Here is an 18,752-nt window from a genome sequence, read left to right on the forward strand (position 1 = left end):
AATTTGACTTGGAATATAAATTAAAAAAGGGTGGCGAAATGCAATATACAATCGTCAAGAATATATGGCATTTGTTGGTACCCTGTGCGGTAAAAAAGATATATCCGACTGGCGTAAAATTAACGTATGTTGATTCATATTTAGTAACTCATAACTTAGACTCGTGATCAGGTTTGTTTCCTATCTTATGACCTTTGGTATACTTTGCAACTCTGTCAAGAGTTTCAGCCAAGGATGGTTTGACACGAGTGTTATTTTGTTACTCAGCATGAACATGAGAGAGAGCTTTTTTTTTCTGGGAATTCTTATTTTGTCATCTAAAACAACTGGTAAGTAACGTAAGTTAACCTTGCAAAAATGGTATTTGGTCATAATTTTTTACCCTTGAGGGTATTATGTGTAACTCGTTGATAAATATTTGCACTAGGTCAAACATGCAGGGGAAAGTGTGGAGATGTACTGGAGGAATGCTCCTGCCAAGCAACCTGCGTGTCATTATTAAACTGCTGCACAGACTACAACCAGTTCTGTTTTCAGACGTCACCTCAGTCCAGCTCCATGCTGGGAGGAAGAGCTCTCAAGATCCTCAGCTTGGTCCTTCGTCCTGATGGACATTTTATCTGCAGGTTTGTCCATAGGCACGCATGAAATTACATTTCCACAAACTCAGAAAGGGATTGTTGTAAACCAGTACAACAGACCTATCGTGCAGGGAAGTTTAGGATGACACTATCAGAGAGATGTCAGAGATATGTTTAATGTTCAGGACATACAGTACCGTGCAAAAGTCTGGGGTCACCCCTCATTTCTCCATGTGTATATTTCTATATTTATATTTTCAATTGTGCTCCAATAGCTTCTCAAGTTGTTTCTTGGACATTAGCTGCTTTTTCCTCTAATTTTCTGTCAGGTCCTCACTATTTTTTTGGGAAATGTTTTTTTTCAAACCTGATTTTCAGTTACTATGATCTCAGATGTTTAAATGTTTCACATGCAGAGCTTTGTATGTCACTAGGAGAGAAATGGTGATCTTGTGCCATTATGTATATGTAATGTAAAGCATTTAAAATTGTTTCCATACTGACAATAAGAGTGCTTATAGAAGATGATTGGAACAACGTTTTAGTGTTGTTTAGCCAGTCAATAATCAAATAAAGTTTGTCTGTTTCAGGTTCAAAGGTGAGATTGAGCGTGAGGGATTTATTGATGATGAGGGCCATGCATGCTGCATCTCCCCCCTGTTGTATGAGACAGGTTGGATACCATTTGATATCTCAACAGATGGAACCAATTTTGACAGATCTGGAGAGTACCTGTCAGGTAAGTTGTTGTGCTGTCAGTGGTATAGTAGGATTTATAAATCATCTACAGTTAAACTGATTTAAAAAAAAAAAAAAGATTCATTAGTTGCTAGTCCAGTCAAAGTCAAGCTGTTGAGATATTGGGTGTACTTAGTTTTTCAAATGCTGCTTCTGCATTTCTGATTAGTTTTTAACTGGTAAATGTTTTTGGGAGTTGTTTTTCATCTGAGATTAAAAAGAGAGTTCTCCCCTTTTTCCCCCCCCATGACTGTTCAGGATTAAGAAATGTTCTTATAAAAGTGGCCTTTCTGTTGCTCTTATTACTTTTCATTTCAACTTTTGGTTGCTTACATGAGACCCGGTTAACTCTGTGTTGCCTTAACATTTTATTTTATTTTACTTTTCTTTAAATGGTTTAGTCCGTCCCAACAAAGCTGACCCCGCTTTTGAAGTCACCCTGGTGAATGCAACAAAGTGGCAGAACTATGGCACGCCAAATGTGGCAGGACAGCTTAAGATGACCTGGAACAGCTCTGTAATCAAAACAGAAGAGGTCAACGTAGAGCTGTGGGGTTACAGAGAGGTCAACAGGAGCTCAGTGGCAGAGACGTCCTCACTGCAGGCTGAGCTGAGCTATCTGTACTCCCTCGGCAGGAATCTGCCCAACACTGGTGTCTTCAGCTTCCTCCCTGAGGCCAAAAAGGACTTTTCTGACTGGGAGTTGGGGAATATCCGCATCACTGCTGGTTCTAAATCAGAGGGAGAAAGGTATCCGTGAGACCTTGCAATCCTGAGGCATCATGTTACATCTAAACATTTGGTTGATGTGGACAAAATTGCGCATTCAGTGTAGTGCGACTGAATGATGAAGAAATGCATCAAAACCATTAACGTGTACATTTTAATGTAAGATAAGCATTCACTAAAGCTTTTAAAGTATATCAAAAAGCATGATATTGGGTGTTTTTGGTATTTGTTCTTGTCATGGTGAGTTCATTTGGATTTAATTGGATCCTCTAATTTGCCTAAATCCTAAAATCCAGGATGCCTTACGGAGATTATAACCACCATAAAAACTATTAAGCATCACCTGTATATTACATTGGTTCAGGATCTTAGCATTTGCAGTATTGGTCAGACCACAGGTAGCAGAGGCCAATCATTGACTCAGAATTGGATAGTCAACCATTTGCTGAGATGTGATCCTTTTGTTTATCCACAGGAATATACAAGGACTCTGGAGTCGAGGTCACGTCTTAGCGTGGCACCTGGAACAGGCTTTCAGAGACGACTCTTCGTCCTGGGCACAGAACAAGTGTCTGCAATGGGACCATCTGGAGAGCAAGCTGCCCAGCTTCCTGAAGGAGCTTGTTGACTGCCCTTGCACGCTGGCCCAGGCCCGAGCAGATACAGGTAGATTTCATGTGAGTAAACCTGCCGCAATCCCTATTGTTAAATTATGTTTTTAGATCACTATTTTTAAGATTTTAGTAGTGGAGATAGCCAAATCAGTATTTCTCAGCTTACTTGTAACCAGAGAAAAACAAAAGTACCACAAATGGACTTTGTGAGTCTTGGCTTTGTTTTGCTGCCAAAAACTGGCATTTTCCCACAAGAGGGCAGTGTTGAATAATTTTGGTCAAAACAAATCAATCCTTTGTCTCTATACTCCTTGTTTTAAAATTCGATGTTCGAACAATAGTGTTATGACAAATATTATGTGTAGTTTTGTTACACGGAACATATTCTCTTTGTCAGTCTCAGTAGCATCTAAAACCTCTTGACCTCAGCAAACTCTTGTTTATCATGAAGGACACAGAGAGACGACACAAATAGCTGTGTGCCCACTTTTAACCACAGTATTTATCCTCAGACGTATGTTTATGTATTTAAAGTAAGGTTTTTATGGCACATAATGCAAAATAATTGCCATGGTTCGCCAGTAACCCTAATGGCTTGGTAGTTGTATGAAATGAGCAGGAGAACCTTAGTGATTCATTTGGAAATTAAAAAGCAGATATGAATTCACCCATCTGCTGCTAAACAAATAAAAATGGTCAGGATGAATTTCTGGAAGCTAGTCTTTGAAGCAGAATTTATAACTTGGATAAAAGTCCTTCTTGTGTTCTAAATGCAATGCAAAAAATCTATAAACCCTGAATTAAAGCAACGAATCAGAGCCAGGGGGTGTCTCAAACCGTTGTCAGTCATTGACACTTTTCCAGTTTCCAGTTGCACAGCAGAGAGGGGCCAGAAAGTTGTATCTGTTCAAATTTCCAAACAAAGTCCATCTTCTTTTCAAGGTTACCAAATTCTGCTTTAAGTCAACAGGAACATTCACAAATCGCAGCTTTTCTTCTTTAATGTGTCATTCCAGACTGATTACAGTTGTGACATTGAGAGGGGCAGTGTTTGCACTTATCACCCTGGCAGTGTCCACTGCGTCAGAGCAATTCAAGCCAGGTAGGAGTAATGAAACAACAGGTCCAGTTTAACCTTTAGAACATTAAAAACACAGGTTTTTTTCCCCCTCTTTTATGCGTTTTTCCTTGATATGTTTACAGTCCAAATCACGCATCAGGGCAGCAGTGCTGCTATGACAGCGTGGGTGCTCTGGTCCTGACAGGAGATTCGATTGGTGGGAGCACCCCAGACAGGGCTCACGACTGGGGGTCACCTCCTTACCGGGAGCCCCCTCGGGTGCCTGAGTATTCCCATTGGCTTCGTGATGTCATGAGCTTCCACTACTGCTGCCTCTGGTCTGACTACTGCCACATCTACTTCAAACATCGGCCTTCAAGTGGATGTCGCAACTACAGGCCACCAAAAGCAGGTTAGACCAGTAAGGAGTTGAATAAGGTGCATTTACATGTTTTTTCAATATATTGGAAATTGTAATGTCAAAGCACAGTGACAGCTATGTCTACAGTAAGATCTTAATTTGAATTTGATTCCAGTATTCTGCTACTTGTGCGCATCATTTTCCTGAATCTTTGCTGTGTACTGCTCTTTAGGGTCTTGATTCTGCTTTCTTTCGCTTAATTTGTAATAAGAATAAGGCTGAAAAGTACATGGGAAATAGGGAGAAGTAGATAAAGCGTGTGAGTGTGTGTGAATTTGTAATTCTGTATCTAACTGCCTTTGTGTTCATGCACATGCGCAATGGACCATATAGCAGCAGTGGTACGAGATCAGTTTGCAGCTGAGGTAAATGAATTACAAACTGGAGCAGAGAGTTAAGATGTGGAAAATATTAAATCATACAATTGACTGCCTGCTCACCACAGAGTGTACTGATATGTTTTGATGAGCAAGAGTACATAAATAAATGCGTTTGTGCTGAAATGTGTGTATGAGTTATGTGTATCACCATCTTTTTTTTGTTTCTTGATGCCTCACAGGTGTTATCCTTGGGGATCTGCATTTTGTAACATTTGATGGCCTCAGATATACTTTCTGTGGCAAAGGAGAGTATTACCTCATGTTGTCACCAAACAGGGAGCTGAGTGTTCAGGCCAGAACAGAGCAGGTGAAACTTAGGAATGGTGAGTCTACTTTTGATGTGAATGTCCTGTCTGTATCCTCTGTTTCATCCCCACTGTACTTCTCTTTATTATAAAGCTTTGTTTAAAACTTGTTCCAGGACTTCTTTAGAGAGATTTCTATTATTGGCCTTGATATTTCATGTATAATATTGCCTTCTGTTGCTTTTACACTTCTCTATAAGAACATTTAAGATCGTCTCTTACGTTTTTCGCAATTCTGGGAACTAGCCATGTGAGGTCTTTGCTAAATGTGAGGGTAAAGTGACACCCTGCTTCCTAACCTTTCTCTTTTCCTTTAGCTCAGTGTCTCTTGGGATCAGATATGGTAAAGAAGGACAGATGTAGCGTCAGTGGTTAGAATTTAAACTCATTACACAACAAACATGGCCCAAGTGACTGTAGTTGTCTTGATGCCATTAATAGATAGTTAGGTCAAACCTTTAGATCATTTTAAATTGCACAGACTCAAGCAATAATTAAAAAAAACATTGAATTCTGAGTTCATATAACATCATATACAACAAAAAATAAGATGTTTCTATTTACCACTAAGGTACCTTGGCTAAAGCCACGCGACTGTCATCAGTGGCTATGAAGGAGCGGTCGTCCAATGTCATCGAGGTTCGCCTAGCAGGTTACCGTCTTCAGGTGCTGAGAAACCAAAAGATTCTACCTTTCACTGAGCAAAGATGGATGGATCTGCAAGGTGAGATGCTTCAAGTTTGTTTTGGCTTCAGGATCTTTCATCAGGGACTAGAGACTTTAAGAAGAGTTTGTCTCTGACGCTCTTTGTTTCAAACACAGACACGAGGGACTAAACAAAGATTTGGTGAGATATTTCCTCCTTATATGGCCCAGTTCAGGAGTTACTGTTGAAGCTTGAAGCGCTGAACATTTCTGATTGGTTGACTACTCCCAGCATCCTATTTCCACCTTTTGGTTTCAGTTATCTTCCATGAAGTTGTATCAAAGTGGGGAATCAGAAAAATAAAACATAAATTCAGATTTTTCTTTTCTTAATTTTAATGTACAAGTAAAAGGAGCCAATTTGAATCAAAGCCAATGCAAAACTTTTTCATTTTTACTTCACAACTATTTATCCATGTTCTGTCGTCGGCCCGAGTGCTTACACCAGCAAGGAGAGATGATGTTTTTACAAACTCTTGAGGCTTGATTTGCCCAGTTTTTGCAGGATTTTAGACCCCGGTAGAAATGTTTAAAACCCTGTTGGCCACATCTTGTGCCCATATTTCTCCTCAGTAACCTATTTAGCTTGCCAACACATGCCAACACGTCAACCATTATTTTGTTTGATAAAACGAGAAGTGATGTAAATCCTCCCTGTTGTAGCGTTGAATTAATTAATAATTGATCATATTTATTAATCTGATAAATGTTTTAATCCACCATGCATTTGAATCTTAATTTCGATCCTTTTGACCAGAACTCAGTGTAGAAGTAACAACTCTGATCTCAGCAGAAGGAATAATCTACGGTAAATAAACCCACGAACAGAAGCTTTGCAGTTATAGTAAAACAACATGTATGTTTTCTGTCACATTACCATGGGAACCATGCATTCAGTGGGTGAGTCGCAGCAGGTTATATGCTTTTATATCCTGTCCTGATTGGTCAGTAAATGTATTCCATGGTGTGTTGCTGATATCTGATCTAACACACGCTAGAAAATAGATTAGTTTAGGTTTGTAAATCATAGAATATTTAATCAATATAGTTTCCCGTTAGTTTGATCTATAACTTACATAATTGTCAAGCTATTATCTCTGAACTAAATGTACTTCTTGTCAGGTTAAAAAATTAAGAACTTTATGTGCAGCTGACATGACTAAACTAACTTTTTTTTATAACTTTTTTTTTAACTTTTCAAACCTCACCATCAACACAACCTGCTACTCTTAGCTCACACAGAGCTCACTTTAAATAATAATCACTGCTGTGATACTCGTAGCTCAGTGGAGATTTAGATTTAGTTGAACCAGCTAACACAAAGAAAAGTTAGTTGTGAAGCAAACAGCACAGATAGCATCGTTATCAGCATTTAACTAAAGAAAACAAAGGCACAACCAACACCAGACCATCTGTGTTAGAAACTCAACCAAAATCTCTTTTCCCAGGTGCATTTGTGTTCGCCCCCAGCCCTCAGAATGTGACGGTAATGTTTTCCTCTGGTGTTGGCGTGGAGGTTCGTATACTTGACGGGACCATGGCAGTCACTGTCCTGCTTCCTCCTGAGTTCTCCAACCACACCAAGGGTCTCCTTGGCCTGATGAACTCTGACCCATCAGATGACTTGATGACGCAGCTTGGAGAGGTCATCCCCTCAGCCGATGCCACGTTGGAAGAATTCTTTACCTTTGGAGCTGGATGTGAGTGTGAAGGACTGTCATATCATGTATAATCAGTTCTCTTTTCTCACTTCAACGCAACATAAAAAGATGGTTTGTGAAAAGTCACCTGTCACTGCACATGTGAAAATAAAGAAAAACAAGGCACATGCACACAGAGAAAAAACTTCTGCCTTGTCAAAATGTATTTACAGAACATGATAATAACACAATATGTTGTTTATTTCCACCCACAGGGAACATTTCAAAGACATCCTCCCTTTTCACCTATGACACAAAATACCTTTTGGATTCATACTATTTCCCTCCAAGCCATGATGCTGCTTTTGTTCCTGCCTTTTCTCTGCCTGAACGACCCGATCACCCATTGGTAGCCGACATGTTGTCGATGTGCAGGGGAGAAGGGGCCCACTTCTGTAAATATGACACCCTGATTACGCGGAGCCTTGCTGAGGGAAAAGCCACACTCAGGGCCTACCAGAGTCATCAGGCTTTAATGGAAGCCCTCAAGCCAGGTACGGCATCCATTCAAGCATCAATTTGTTGTCTTTTGTACACGCAGTGGTGACACATTTATGTCTACTTTGTTTGTGTTATTACTTAGAATCAACAGCATGATTCATGTACAATTACAAGTTTACTCTTTGTTGTTTGACTAAATAATGAGATTAGATTCACATGGTGCGGTAGGAAAACTTTACAATATAAACAAATTAGTTTAGGAAGTTATATACTGCAAAAAATTGTCTCTAGCTGATATTAATTTTTGAAGGTGTTACTGTTCCGTAGTGGTGTCATGCGGTTGGCTTCCCTCCCCCAGAAATGGGAAGAAGAATGGTTCACATTACCTGCAGGGGAGCACTCTGAACTTCACCTGCAATGAAGGTTACATTCTGTACGGTTCAAGAGAGCGAACCTGTGTGGATGACAGCTCCTGGACGGGAGAACAGCCTTACTGTTTTACAGGTTGGTTGCAGAATGAAACAAAACAAAGGGCTTTCCCCCCTCACCCAAACCTTCATCAGTTGTGTTGAAGGTGGGAAAAGAACCGTTATTATTACCACAAATGAACAAGTAGTAAATACTGCCTACGGAACAACTATCTTACAAAACTCAACGTAGAACACTTTGAAACTTCATTTTATTGGGGCATTTACTGATGATTTCATGTCAGTTTTGAGAGTTGGCTGCAGGATGACGTTGCACTCATAAGCAGAGGACAAACAGGAATTAGATGCTGTGATTAGATCTCGTGAGTTTGATCAAATTTCCAAATGTCTTTAAACTGAGACAGACTTCAGAACCGTCACCCTCCTCCAGTTATTATGTGCCAATAATTAGATTTGTAAAAAGAATAAAAAGCATCATTACGATACAAAGATCTTTTATACTGTCTACTGTCATTTCCATAAGTATAGATATTTGATATATTTTAGACTGGAGTTAAAGTATGTGAATCTTACATTTTTCTCCCTCTTTTTTAATGTAATTCTAAATTGATTTAACTAATTTTCTCAAAAGATGATCAAGTTTCCTCCTTTTCAGACAAACATATTTATCACTATTTCCTCACATATTTTATATTTGTAGAATTGTCTGCTATCCTTTTCATCTGCATGCAGTCTCTTTCAAAGCAAAGATCAAGTGGAAGCATCTCGGTTGCTCATGCAGACCATTAGCCAAAAAAACTATAAAGATCCAAACCTGGATTGGCTTGGCTTTCTGTCTGTGAATTGAAAACACCTGGGTATCAGTAATTGTTTCAGTCCTTACCCCAACCATGAACTTGCAGTGGGTATTGCTGTATTTTTTAGCTGTTGCCATCAGGTGACAGTATTTTCCACTGAATGTGGAGTCTTCTGTGTTTTAGGCAGTGGAAGTAAATGCTTCCTTTTCTCCCACTATGTAACGTTATAGATTGATTTATTGAAAACTTGGAAAGAACTTTATTAAATATTAAGTGTTCCGATTGCAGTGACAGTAGAGTTGATGAGATGAGTTTCTAAGCATTTCTTCATCGGTTTTAGTGAAATTAGGAAGCAGCAAATGGAAACCACTTGACCTGAAATCCACCTCTACTTTCACCCCAATCCTCCATCCTGTCCTTATTAAAGCTGCAAACAGAGACTTCCTCTTGATACGAATCAGGGCTGTATTAACTTTGAAACCCAACAGAACAGATTTGTAACAACTGGCCAGGTCTAAGCTGTTGTTTGAAAAAAGTTTGTTATGAATTTTTAGCCAGTGCAGAACTGCTACACCCGCTCATCTAATTTCTATGGTGTTATTACAGTGACTTCACAGACCAAGTGTTAAAGGGATCTACAGGAACTAGAAATAGTCTCACTGACACATGCATGCATCAATAGGTACATGTTCCCATTTCACACAAGTGCACACACATAAACACAACAGACTTTTTTAGCTACAGTATGTGACAATGATTACTCTTGCTCTGAGGTCCTCATTACACAAATTAGAGCTAACAACTGTCAACATTGCCTGAGGTGCTCAATGGCAGGTGTTGCATGAGCCATTTCACCAGCCATTCCAATGTAACCCCTAGCCAAGTAAACAATACTAAATACAGGCTGAGCAGGGTGTACTCCTCCTCCTCTTATATGAATCACCGCAGCGTGATGCAGAAGCAGAGCAGAGAACTGAAGTCTAAGTTGAGATGAAAGGACGTGCTGCTGAACAATAAACACCACATCCAGTTTGACTTCTTGTGAGTAACTTTAACGAGCTGCTGTTGAAATGGTTTCTGTCAGCAGACGTGACAGGAAGTCTGAACCATCACAGGTAGATTTCTGAAATAATTTGCCCTTTGGGCGCCAGGGCGCCCCACGAACAGCAACTGTCCGGTCATCTGAACCATTAAACTGAACCGTTAAACTCCGGCATCAGGGCTCTGATCATTTAAGGTTTTAAGAATAACCAGTGAAGTCTAAAAATCCGCTCTGTAACTCACAGCAGCCGGTGAAGGGCAGCGAGGACTGGTTTGATAGCCTCTCTTCTCTTTTTACATGTTAAAACCCTGACAGAAGCATTTAGTAGTAGTTGAAGTCTTTGTATTATTCGCCTGCTGATACCAGAATATTGTGCATAGCAGTAGAAAAAGCCTGATCTTTGAAAGCTGCCTCGGTTGTGCAGAGAAGGACCACAGCAGTTTGGTTTGTCAGAGGACAACTCAGAATCAAATATGGTACCCAGATTGCATTCCTCTTTCTAGAGCAGATGGGGGTAATCATATTCTCTTTGAATTTTGAGTCATTGAGCTGCAGAAAATTTCAAGGTTGATATCTTCTAATGGAAAGATGGGAGTGCAGGAGAGGTGAGGGCGTGGTGTTTCTGGGAGATGTACGAGGGAATGCAATTTACTAGTTTGGCTGCATCTTATCACAGTTCTCTGAAAAAACAGTATCCCTGTATGAGTGTATGAGTTGCATACCAAGTTCGCCTCACCTTAATAGCTTCATGATATTTATAAAAGTCCCTACACAGAGGATAGGAAAGTGATTAAAGGGAAGGTGACAGCTGCCAGAGAGACATTTTCACTGGAGACGTGCGTTGCAAGCGAAGCCTCTCAATTTTCTTCCAGTAGTTCCCTCTCAGATTCCCCTGAGATAAAAGCAGCTGAACACCGAGACACACAAAGTAGTCGTTAAATGAAAGTTGTCTAGAAGAAAGAGTTTCAAATGCCAACTGGGAGAAGCACGAGACTTCAAATTCAGTCACGTTTCTCACTTCTTTGTGTTCTCTTTGGCCATCTCTGGCTTAGGAAGTCCACTAATGAGGCCTTGTTGTCTGTGAGCTGTGTCACCTGTGTTCTGTTCGGACGTTCAGAGATCAAGAGTAAAGGAGAAAAAAATAGTCACTCCTCACATATTTATTTTACAGCGGCTACAGGAAAGAAAATGCCACTTTTCTCCACTGGCTTTGTCTGGGTTAGTTTATCTGTCCTACGTGGCTATTTTCTCCTCCATGCTTTTATAAGTAAAGTCCATTTTTACCATATGACTACAACGTGAGCTGCAGCCAGAGGCGCAATCATAAGCACCGATTAAATTTTGATGGTCAAAGGTCACTGTCTCATAACAAAACACATGTCCAGCCATAACTTTGGAATATATTTCCAACGTCTAGTAGGATAAAATGACAAAAGTTCCTCACAATGTTCTTGTGCTCTGTTCTTGCACAACGGACAGAAAAGAGTAACTTTGTAACATTGTGAATAACTTTTGTCATTTTATCCAACTAGACATTGCCACATTGTAGAATCTGTGCCCTCTATACAGCAACATCCATGTAGAGGCATTTCTACTCTTGGGTTGACACCTTTGTCATGAATCAGACAGGGGGAAAATGTTATACATAGAAGAAATGTTGTTCTTTTTTTCAATTACCTTGCTAATACAGTAAGCATAAAGGAGAACAAGAACAAAAAAGCTAAACCAGCTGTGCAAAGTACATTTAACTAACAAGACACGTGTTTAAGATGGATGGATGTGCAAAATTAAACCACAGAAATGGAGTTGTTGTAGGTGTTCAGTGGTCAGAGATCACAAGAGAGGTCAGCTGCTGAAGCTGATTATTCCCTAAACTTCCAGAGCTGCTGCTGTTGTGAGTAGGTTGCATACTTACACTCTCCTGTCAGAGTGTCTGAGCGTGAGAGTCCGACCAAGGACCGAGGCGGAGTACAGGTGCAGAGAAAAGTAACGTTTTAGTTGGCTTCTGCCTGGCTTTGTGTTTGTTGCAGGTGAATGCATTTGAAGTTTGTATGTGGAATACTTGATGACTGACGTTTTCACTTAATATATGTTTTGAATTCCAGGAATACTTGCAGTCATCCTGCTAAGTCAGACAGGGTGAGATACTCGCTTCAGATGACAGCAGCAGCTCCGAGCAGAGACGCGTACCAGAGAGAAAAATCAGCAGAAGTATTTTAAGATTACATCAGCTCTGTCTAAAAAAGCTTTACACAATAAGATTGTTGTTCTTGGGTGTTGTGACAAAGTCATTGAAACAGCCTTTGCTTTCTGATTTGGTTTTTCTTTGAGAGGAACAAAGGAGTGGAGGATTTTAGTCTGTGAGAACAATGATAAACTCAGAAAGCTTTGGTTTTCCTATATGAATTTAAATTGATAGCTTGTATTTTTAAACCTTAATTCTATTGGCATCAAAGTACAGATGACACAGATGCAGTGTATGCACCACCATCTCGTAATGAATAGAAAACACCTTCTTGTCTGGACTGTCAGCTTGAACTTGTTCTGTTGAACTCCTTGATGTCTGTCATGAGGAAATGTGGTGGTTCCAAACTGAGTGCTGTTCCTCCCTAAAGCCTCACATTTTGACCAGGAGAGGTTGGTTCAGCGGATCAATCGAAAAGGCTTTGAGCTTTGCCAGTCACGTGCTCCAAGTACAATTATATCCAGGGCAGCTTGCAACATTGATGCCGAATGCTCCAGTGTCCAGAGGTTTAGTGACAGCCTTGGATAGTTTTTTAGCAAGATTTGTTTGTTTAGAAACTTCTATCAAAATTTGTACATGGACCAGCGTGTGCAGCATCTGCCAGGCACTGATATCAGTCACACTTAATGTGCTCTAATCATTCATGATACAGTGAAATAAAACCACTAATAGATAAAGTAAAAACCAGTGATTATGTTTTCACAGGGTGTTGTGGGTCCTGGTGATCACATGGGCGTAACTTTGACACACACCTAAAGAAAGTTGCAGGCCAAGTATTCCCATAGTGTTGTGAGGCGAGAGTGCTCCTAAAGCAGCGGTCTACCCCAGCAGAAAAGTGTACCCAGGACACCCCAGAAGTCCCTTGTTCATGCCCCTGAGGGGGTCAGAGGTGTTTTGGCAACATATGTGTGACCTACATATTATTAGGTAGGTCGTTTTAATATAGTGGCTGAAAAAAGTAATATAGCTAAATAAATGGCAGCCCGTTTTCCACATGTTGTTTCTATTAAAACACAGGCGGATGCAGGGGTGGAGCCAGAGGGGCACATCCCCCTGCTGAAAACTGATTGGTCCCTGAAGTACCCCTGTCCAATCACTGGCTTGACTCTTTACACACTTCTTACATCTATACTGATGCTGTGTTTATATTGTGTGAGAAATAAGATAATAAAGGACAAGAAATCAAAGTGATTATGAGTGAGAAACTGGTTTTGCAGCCATTCCAAATGAACTGGAATGCAACATGATCATGAATTTGGAAATCAGAATTTTTGAGTCCGCAGTCAGTCAAATCTATCGTTGCAGGTTTTTTTTCTTTTGATGTACACAAAGTGCTTTAAGAAAGGTCAATTAGCAAACATGTACGCAAAGGTAGGTATATACTGACATTTAAAAAATATAAGAGTAAAATAAGTGTAAATGGCTGCTGAAATGTTTATATACCTGACTGGAAAATGATTTGTGTGTGAATATATCCCAAGATCCACCACTGGCTACAACTAAAGTAGAGGGGCCCTTAGAGTGCACATCTTACAATATTTATTATTAAGGTAGTTGTTGTGGTCCACACCAGGATTTAAAGCCCACGCTCCCACTTTCCTCTGGAAGAACAGCAAGAAATTGGTTATCACGAGCCATACCATGACATGGCCTGTCAGTCTGATTAGTGGTCTACTTCAGGCCTTCACTACAGAGGAAATTGAAAAATCTTCAGTGCCAAGATACACTGGTTGCAGAAATATCTTTGTAATTATGTACTGTGTGTATTATTAAACTTTTGTCCACTTTTTGGATTGTTTCTACAGCTTATATTCCATTTACCATGTTATGGGTTTATAAGTTAAAACTGGCTAAATGTATAACAACAGTGCAATAGAAGAGTGTGCTGCAACAGATAATGTGATTATTTGTCAGTTAAGAAGTAACAGGAACCCATCTTTCTCCTTTCCAACTGAAGTTTAAGTAAAAGAAAGACACTCTTAGTAGGCTGACTTGTCTTTGCAAATTTTCATTACTAACTTGACAGGCATCTTTCAGATGGGTGCTATAACGATTATTGTGTTTTCATTAACTAAGATTGTAAAATTTACTGCATATCCAAAGGTTTGAGTCTGATGTTTGTGTTTTTTAAGTCTCTGGAGCTTTTCTTACATGTTTTGATATGGGAATATTGTCTTGTTTTCAGTTTACAGTAGATTACGTGCAACATATTGAAAGAGCTGTCATAGGGTGACACACTATTCTGACAAACAACTATGTTGTTACTCAGTTCATTCTAGGATAAAGGCTTAATGAGTGTAAGCACACACTGAGGTGGCGCTAGACATACACTGTCATCTGCTGCGTGGCTGGAGATATGAACGGGGTGTGATGACAATATTTATAGATTTCCACTCCACCTAAACAAATATAGAAATTTACAAATTTGAGAAGCAGATGAGTTTTTTGGGGATTGATAACTGCTGCAGTGGAACCTAAAGCTTGCTTAAAAGCCAATTGTTCCTTTTTAATCTGTTCCAGATTAATATATTGATCATTTTTGTTTGTTTCTCTGCGTAAGTATTAGTAGAGTGACAGTTACATTTTGTAACATCAGAAGTAATTGTGAGGTGTTACTACTGAGTTCTTTAACAGGTGATGTCACAGAGAAAGTATGTTTTAGTAACCATCCTGCACTCCTCAGCCTTGTTGGGGATAAATGAAATGAGCAGCAATGATTGCACATCCATGCGCCAAGTTAGATGGTAACAAGAACTGCAACTTAGCCTGTAGTCGCCCTTTGAGGACCTGTCACTTATGGTATAAGAAGCATTAGATGCAAAACTGATTGAACTGGCAAGGTACACTTCAGGTACACATCAGTCCTTTCCTGGACTATATATGAAGGCTCATTGTCTAAAGATAGTGGCTAATACTATGTTGTCATGATTTTCACAGAGGATAACGTTGGATTTGTACTTGGTGCTATTGGGTCCATCTCATCACTGGTGACAATCGGGATAATGATCGAACTACACAACAGAAAACAAAACAGGTTGGTTACACAGTTTTGACTGAAATGTGTCCCTTTGTGTTTCTGCTCCAAAAAGCTGTCTAGGAAACATTAAAGATAGAAGAAGCCAATATTGATCGTGGTTAGGACTTGCTTTCTTCAGCAGTCTTCACTGGCAAGTTATATAAAAAATTTTATTAACACTGATACCAGTCGGAGAATTAAACAGATTTCTGTTTATCTCTTTGTCCTTTCCATCTGAATCACCAATGTTCAAGTCTCCACAGAACAAAGGCACAATCAACCGTCTTCTTTTTGTTTTGCAGACCTCAAGACAAATCTACACTTATATCTTTCAATTTGTCTTTCAATAGTTAAAAATCAGAGCAACCTATTATCTCGTGAAAATGGTACATAGCAAGGGGTCTTCCTTCCTACCCATTTCCTTCCAGTCACCTTTTTTATTGTGTTTGCAGAGACACATAAAAGCTATGAATCCCACCTGCTCATTTGATATCCAACATGCCCCAGCCTCCTTACTGTTTCCCATAAATTTCCTCTGTGATCAGATCAAACCAGATACCCTGTGGGATCATTCTCATGACTGCAGTCCAGAGAAAAAAGAGGCTAATAGTAGCGCTAGCTCCTGGGCAAATATAAGCAAATTAAAGGCCTGTTTTATGGACTCATAGACTTGATTTGGGCTTTCCCCTATCATAACTCTGGCAGGAGGGGGGAAAAGATGAATGTTAGAAGTTGAAGGCCTCTTCTCGCTCCCAGTAGCTCTTGGATTAAGTGCTCAATGGAGCCGCTATGTCTTCAGGTCATGAGGGCAAGGAACCTGCCCTCTTTTGAAACCTTGATCACAGGAGGTCAGGTGTAAAAAGAGAATAGTCAAAAGGTCTGCAGATGTGAGGGAGGTGATTTCACACACACAACATGCTGGTGCACATGCTTGCATCGTCATCCCGGGACACACACACAGTCAGGAAAGACACGATGCATACAGTAGCCGAAATGTGTCCGTAGACATCTAAAATGTTCCCTGAGTGAGTGCTAACTTGCTGACATGCATGAACACGCACACAAAATACACACTTTCCTACTAACAAGTGCAGACACATTGATTCCTCTGCAACATCAGAAGCACGGCAGGATGGAAGTAGCAGAAGTCTGACTGTGTTTCAGATGTTGTCTGGGTTGCGTGTCTGGAGGAAAGCAGTAGTGATACGAGTGTTTGTGTGTGCGCCTGCGTGTGCACGTGCGACAGGTTGATGGTGAAGGCCTTCTGTGCTTGTACTCTTCCTGTCTCAGACTTGCAGGGGTACTTTCCACATCTAGGGTTACTTAGCAGGATTCAACAGGTCGACTGGCAGCTCACCACAGGAGTCATTACACCATAAAGTTAGACTATGTTTGTGTGTGTGTGCACCATCATGTCTCCTCTACTGCTATATGAAACATCAGAAGGTGGATGGGGGCTTTGACTGAGGAAAAAGGTTGAGAATAGATAAAAGGAGAGAGGAGGGGGAGCACAAGCTCTGCAAGTGTTTGTGCTGAGTTTGGCAAGCCTGTTGCAACCTTTCATCATGCATTTAACTTATTGATTGGGATCCCTGAATGTTTTCTTTAAATTAGAATTCCAGCAGAACTGATACAAAGAAGTGACAGGAGCTGACACAGGCCAGTAGAGCTGACGAGTTGGAGCCGACTGGGTTTTTTGGATGGTGGCCCTGCCTCTTTCGCTTCTGATTTAGCAAGAAACGTCTAAATATGGGGAGAACATTTGTGCTCCACTGTTTGTTTAATGGTGACCTAAAAGGATGGGATTACATGTTTGTCTTCAAACAGTGCACAGGTGTCCTGTATGCTCTTAAAAGTTTCTGTAATCATTTCTGTTCATGTAGGCAAACGCACGATCCCTCTCTAATATTGTTCCAGTTGGTATAAATGATAGATCTATGTCTGTGTTCCCACATGCATGCAGTCACATAGTTTTTTCTCTCCTCTCTACGTATAACATGTTCAATGTGAATAGTCTGTTCTTGTCCATCTCGTGTTACTTGTCAACCACACGACAAGTTCCTTGCAAGGGCAACATGCAGGGTGAAATAAAGTGATTCTGAGGTACGGTCTGGCTTTCTCACTCTTACCTCTTATTTTTTAAGATGTTTCAGTGACTTTTTTTTTGTATTTTCAGAAAGAGAAAAGACGAAACACATGAGATGGTGACCCAAGCACAGAGTTACTGAAAACTCTAAAGCCATCTTGGATTATGGAGCATCTGTAAAACCTTTGTCAACAAATACATTTTGAGCATTTGGAGATCACATGCAGTTGCACTGCACCTTTGGATGGTCTTCCTCCTTTGACCTGTTGACCTTATCAGGAAAACGTCAGGCACCAGGCTTTCGGCATGTTGTTTGGTCCAATGTTTTCCCCTTGTTTAGTCTGGAAAAGCTCCAGGTTGTGCTAAATGGCGCATGGGGTGACGATTGAGAGAACTGAAGTGAGGGGAAAACGCAGTGATTGTTTTTATATCCCCATTTTGCATGACTGAACATCCACTCTTCACCAGAAAGATAATTGTATGAATACTACACAGAGATGTTGTTGTTGCAATCAACACTCCTTTCTCCCTTTCAGTTTAAAATAGGACCAGATGTGTTCATGCTCATGTCAAATGTGAAGTGAACCTGATCGTTTTTCGGTTGAAAAACTTTGAACTCGTATGCAGCCTTTGTGTGGGCTGATAGCCTTCAGTCAAACGGAGGGTTTTGCTGAGTGTCTAAGCCAAAAAAATCCTCAAATGTTGAATAAAGATAAACTTTTACACCTTATGAACTCTTGGTTTTCTTTGCACTGTTTACAGCCTGATTAGATATTTGCAACAGAAAGTAACAAGTGAGCAAAAGTATTTGTACATGTTTTAAAAAATTAGTGAGGTAGTCAATAGTGTAGTATATGTTTGCCTTGTGGTGTGTGTGCACACACTGCGAGCTCAGGAATTAAAGAATCATCCCACTGCAATGCCTCAGGCATCAGGCACAATCTGGCACAACAGCATGCCCCGTCGGACAGACCATCATCTCATGTTACCCCACAGTTCTTTCCTTTTTGAACCTGCTTTGAACCTGACTCATTTCTCCGAAACAAAGCCCTTGGGTGTGTGTGTGTGTGTGTGTGTGTGTGTGTGTGTGTGTGTGTGGGGGGGGGTGATAGTAAAAGGAAATAGAGTGACAGGGTCCCTTGTGGCTGATCTCTGGAAGTGATAGGTGGGGGTCCAGCTGGAGAAGAAGAGCAGCTCTTGTTGAAAACTAATTGAAATAAGATGGTCTGCTGCAAATGAAAGGCTTTTAAGTTCTTACTGCATGTGAGGGCTGTTTCCCAGCTAACGTTCTGTAATGCTGTCTTCATTACTTGCTCCTGCAGGCACTGACTGTTGCTGTGCTGTCCTTCCTTAAAGACCCTCTTCTTATACAGCATAAAGTCACGTGTTGTGTTGTTACCAGGTAATGAAACAGACCTGAAAGCCCCACAAAGGATAAGAAAACCTCCCTGCGTGTTGACGTCT

The 18,752-nt window shown here is 40.4% G+C and overlaps 1 protein-coding gene across 3 annotated transcripts; it reads left to right on the forward strand.

Moving 5' to 3' along the window:
- Nucleotides 1-9: 9 nt before the first annotated feature.
- Nucleotides 10-18,009, forward strand: susd2 (sushi domain containing 2). 3 transcript variants are annotated; one of them, XM_072387398.1, is made up of 15 exons: nt 10-329; nt 428-626; nt 1,172-1,320; nt 1,721-2,069; nt 2,524-2,725; nt 3,679-3,764; nt 3,866-4,134; nt 4,703-4,846; nt 5,146-5,199; nt 5,400-5,552; nt 6,982-7,233; nt 7,449-7,727; nt 8,002-8,178; nt 15,124-15,220; nt 16,817-17,371. In XM_072387398.1, exons 1-15 carry the CDS (start codon nt 188-190, stop codon nt 16,854-16,856), a joined length of 2,592 nt encoding a protein of 863 aa, XP_072243499.1. In that variant the 5' UTR covers nt 10-187; the 3' UTR covers nt 16,857-17,371. The 3 variants fall into 3 exon arrangements, with proteins under 3 accessions (XP_072243499.1, XP_072243498.1, XP_072243500.1); XM_072387397.1 differs by lacking the exon at nt 16,817-17,371 and adding an exon at nt 17,379-18,009 and having other exon boundaries at nt 13-329; XM_072387399.1 differs by lacking the exons at nt 5,146-5,199; nt 16,817-17,371 and adding an exon at nt 17,379-18,009 and having other exon boundaries at nt 16-329.
- Nucleotides 18,010-18,752: the final 743 nt, after the last annotated feature.

Source organism: Leuresthes tenuis, unplaced genomic scaffold, assembly GCF_036924035.1.
Source record: "Leuresthes tenuis unplaced genomic scaffold, fLeuTen1.0.hap1 SCAF_6, whole genome shotgun sequence".
Classification (NCBI taxonomy): Eukaryota; Metazoa; Chordata; class Actinopteri; order Atheriniformes; family Atherinopsidae; genus Leuresthes; species Leuresthes tenuis.

What these genes read in the sequence shown, in the direction of transcription:
- susd2 (XM_072387397.1), top strand. Translation starts at nt 188, where the DNA reads ATGACCTTTGGTATACTTTGCAACTCTGTCAAGAGTTTCAGCCAAGGA. An exon ending in ATCTGGAGAGTACCTGTCAG is followed by an intron (nt 1,321 to 1,720) that starts GTAAGTTGTTGT and finishes TAAATGGTTTAG; the next exon opens with TCCGTCCCAACAAAGCTGAC. An exon ending in AAGATGGATGGATCTGCAAG is followed by an intron (nt 5,553 to 6,981) that starts GTGAGATGCTTC and finishes CTCTTTTCCCAG; the next exon opens with GTGCATTTGTGTTCGCCCCC.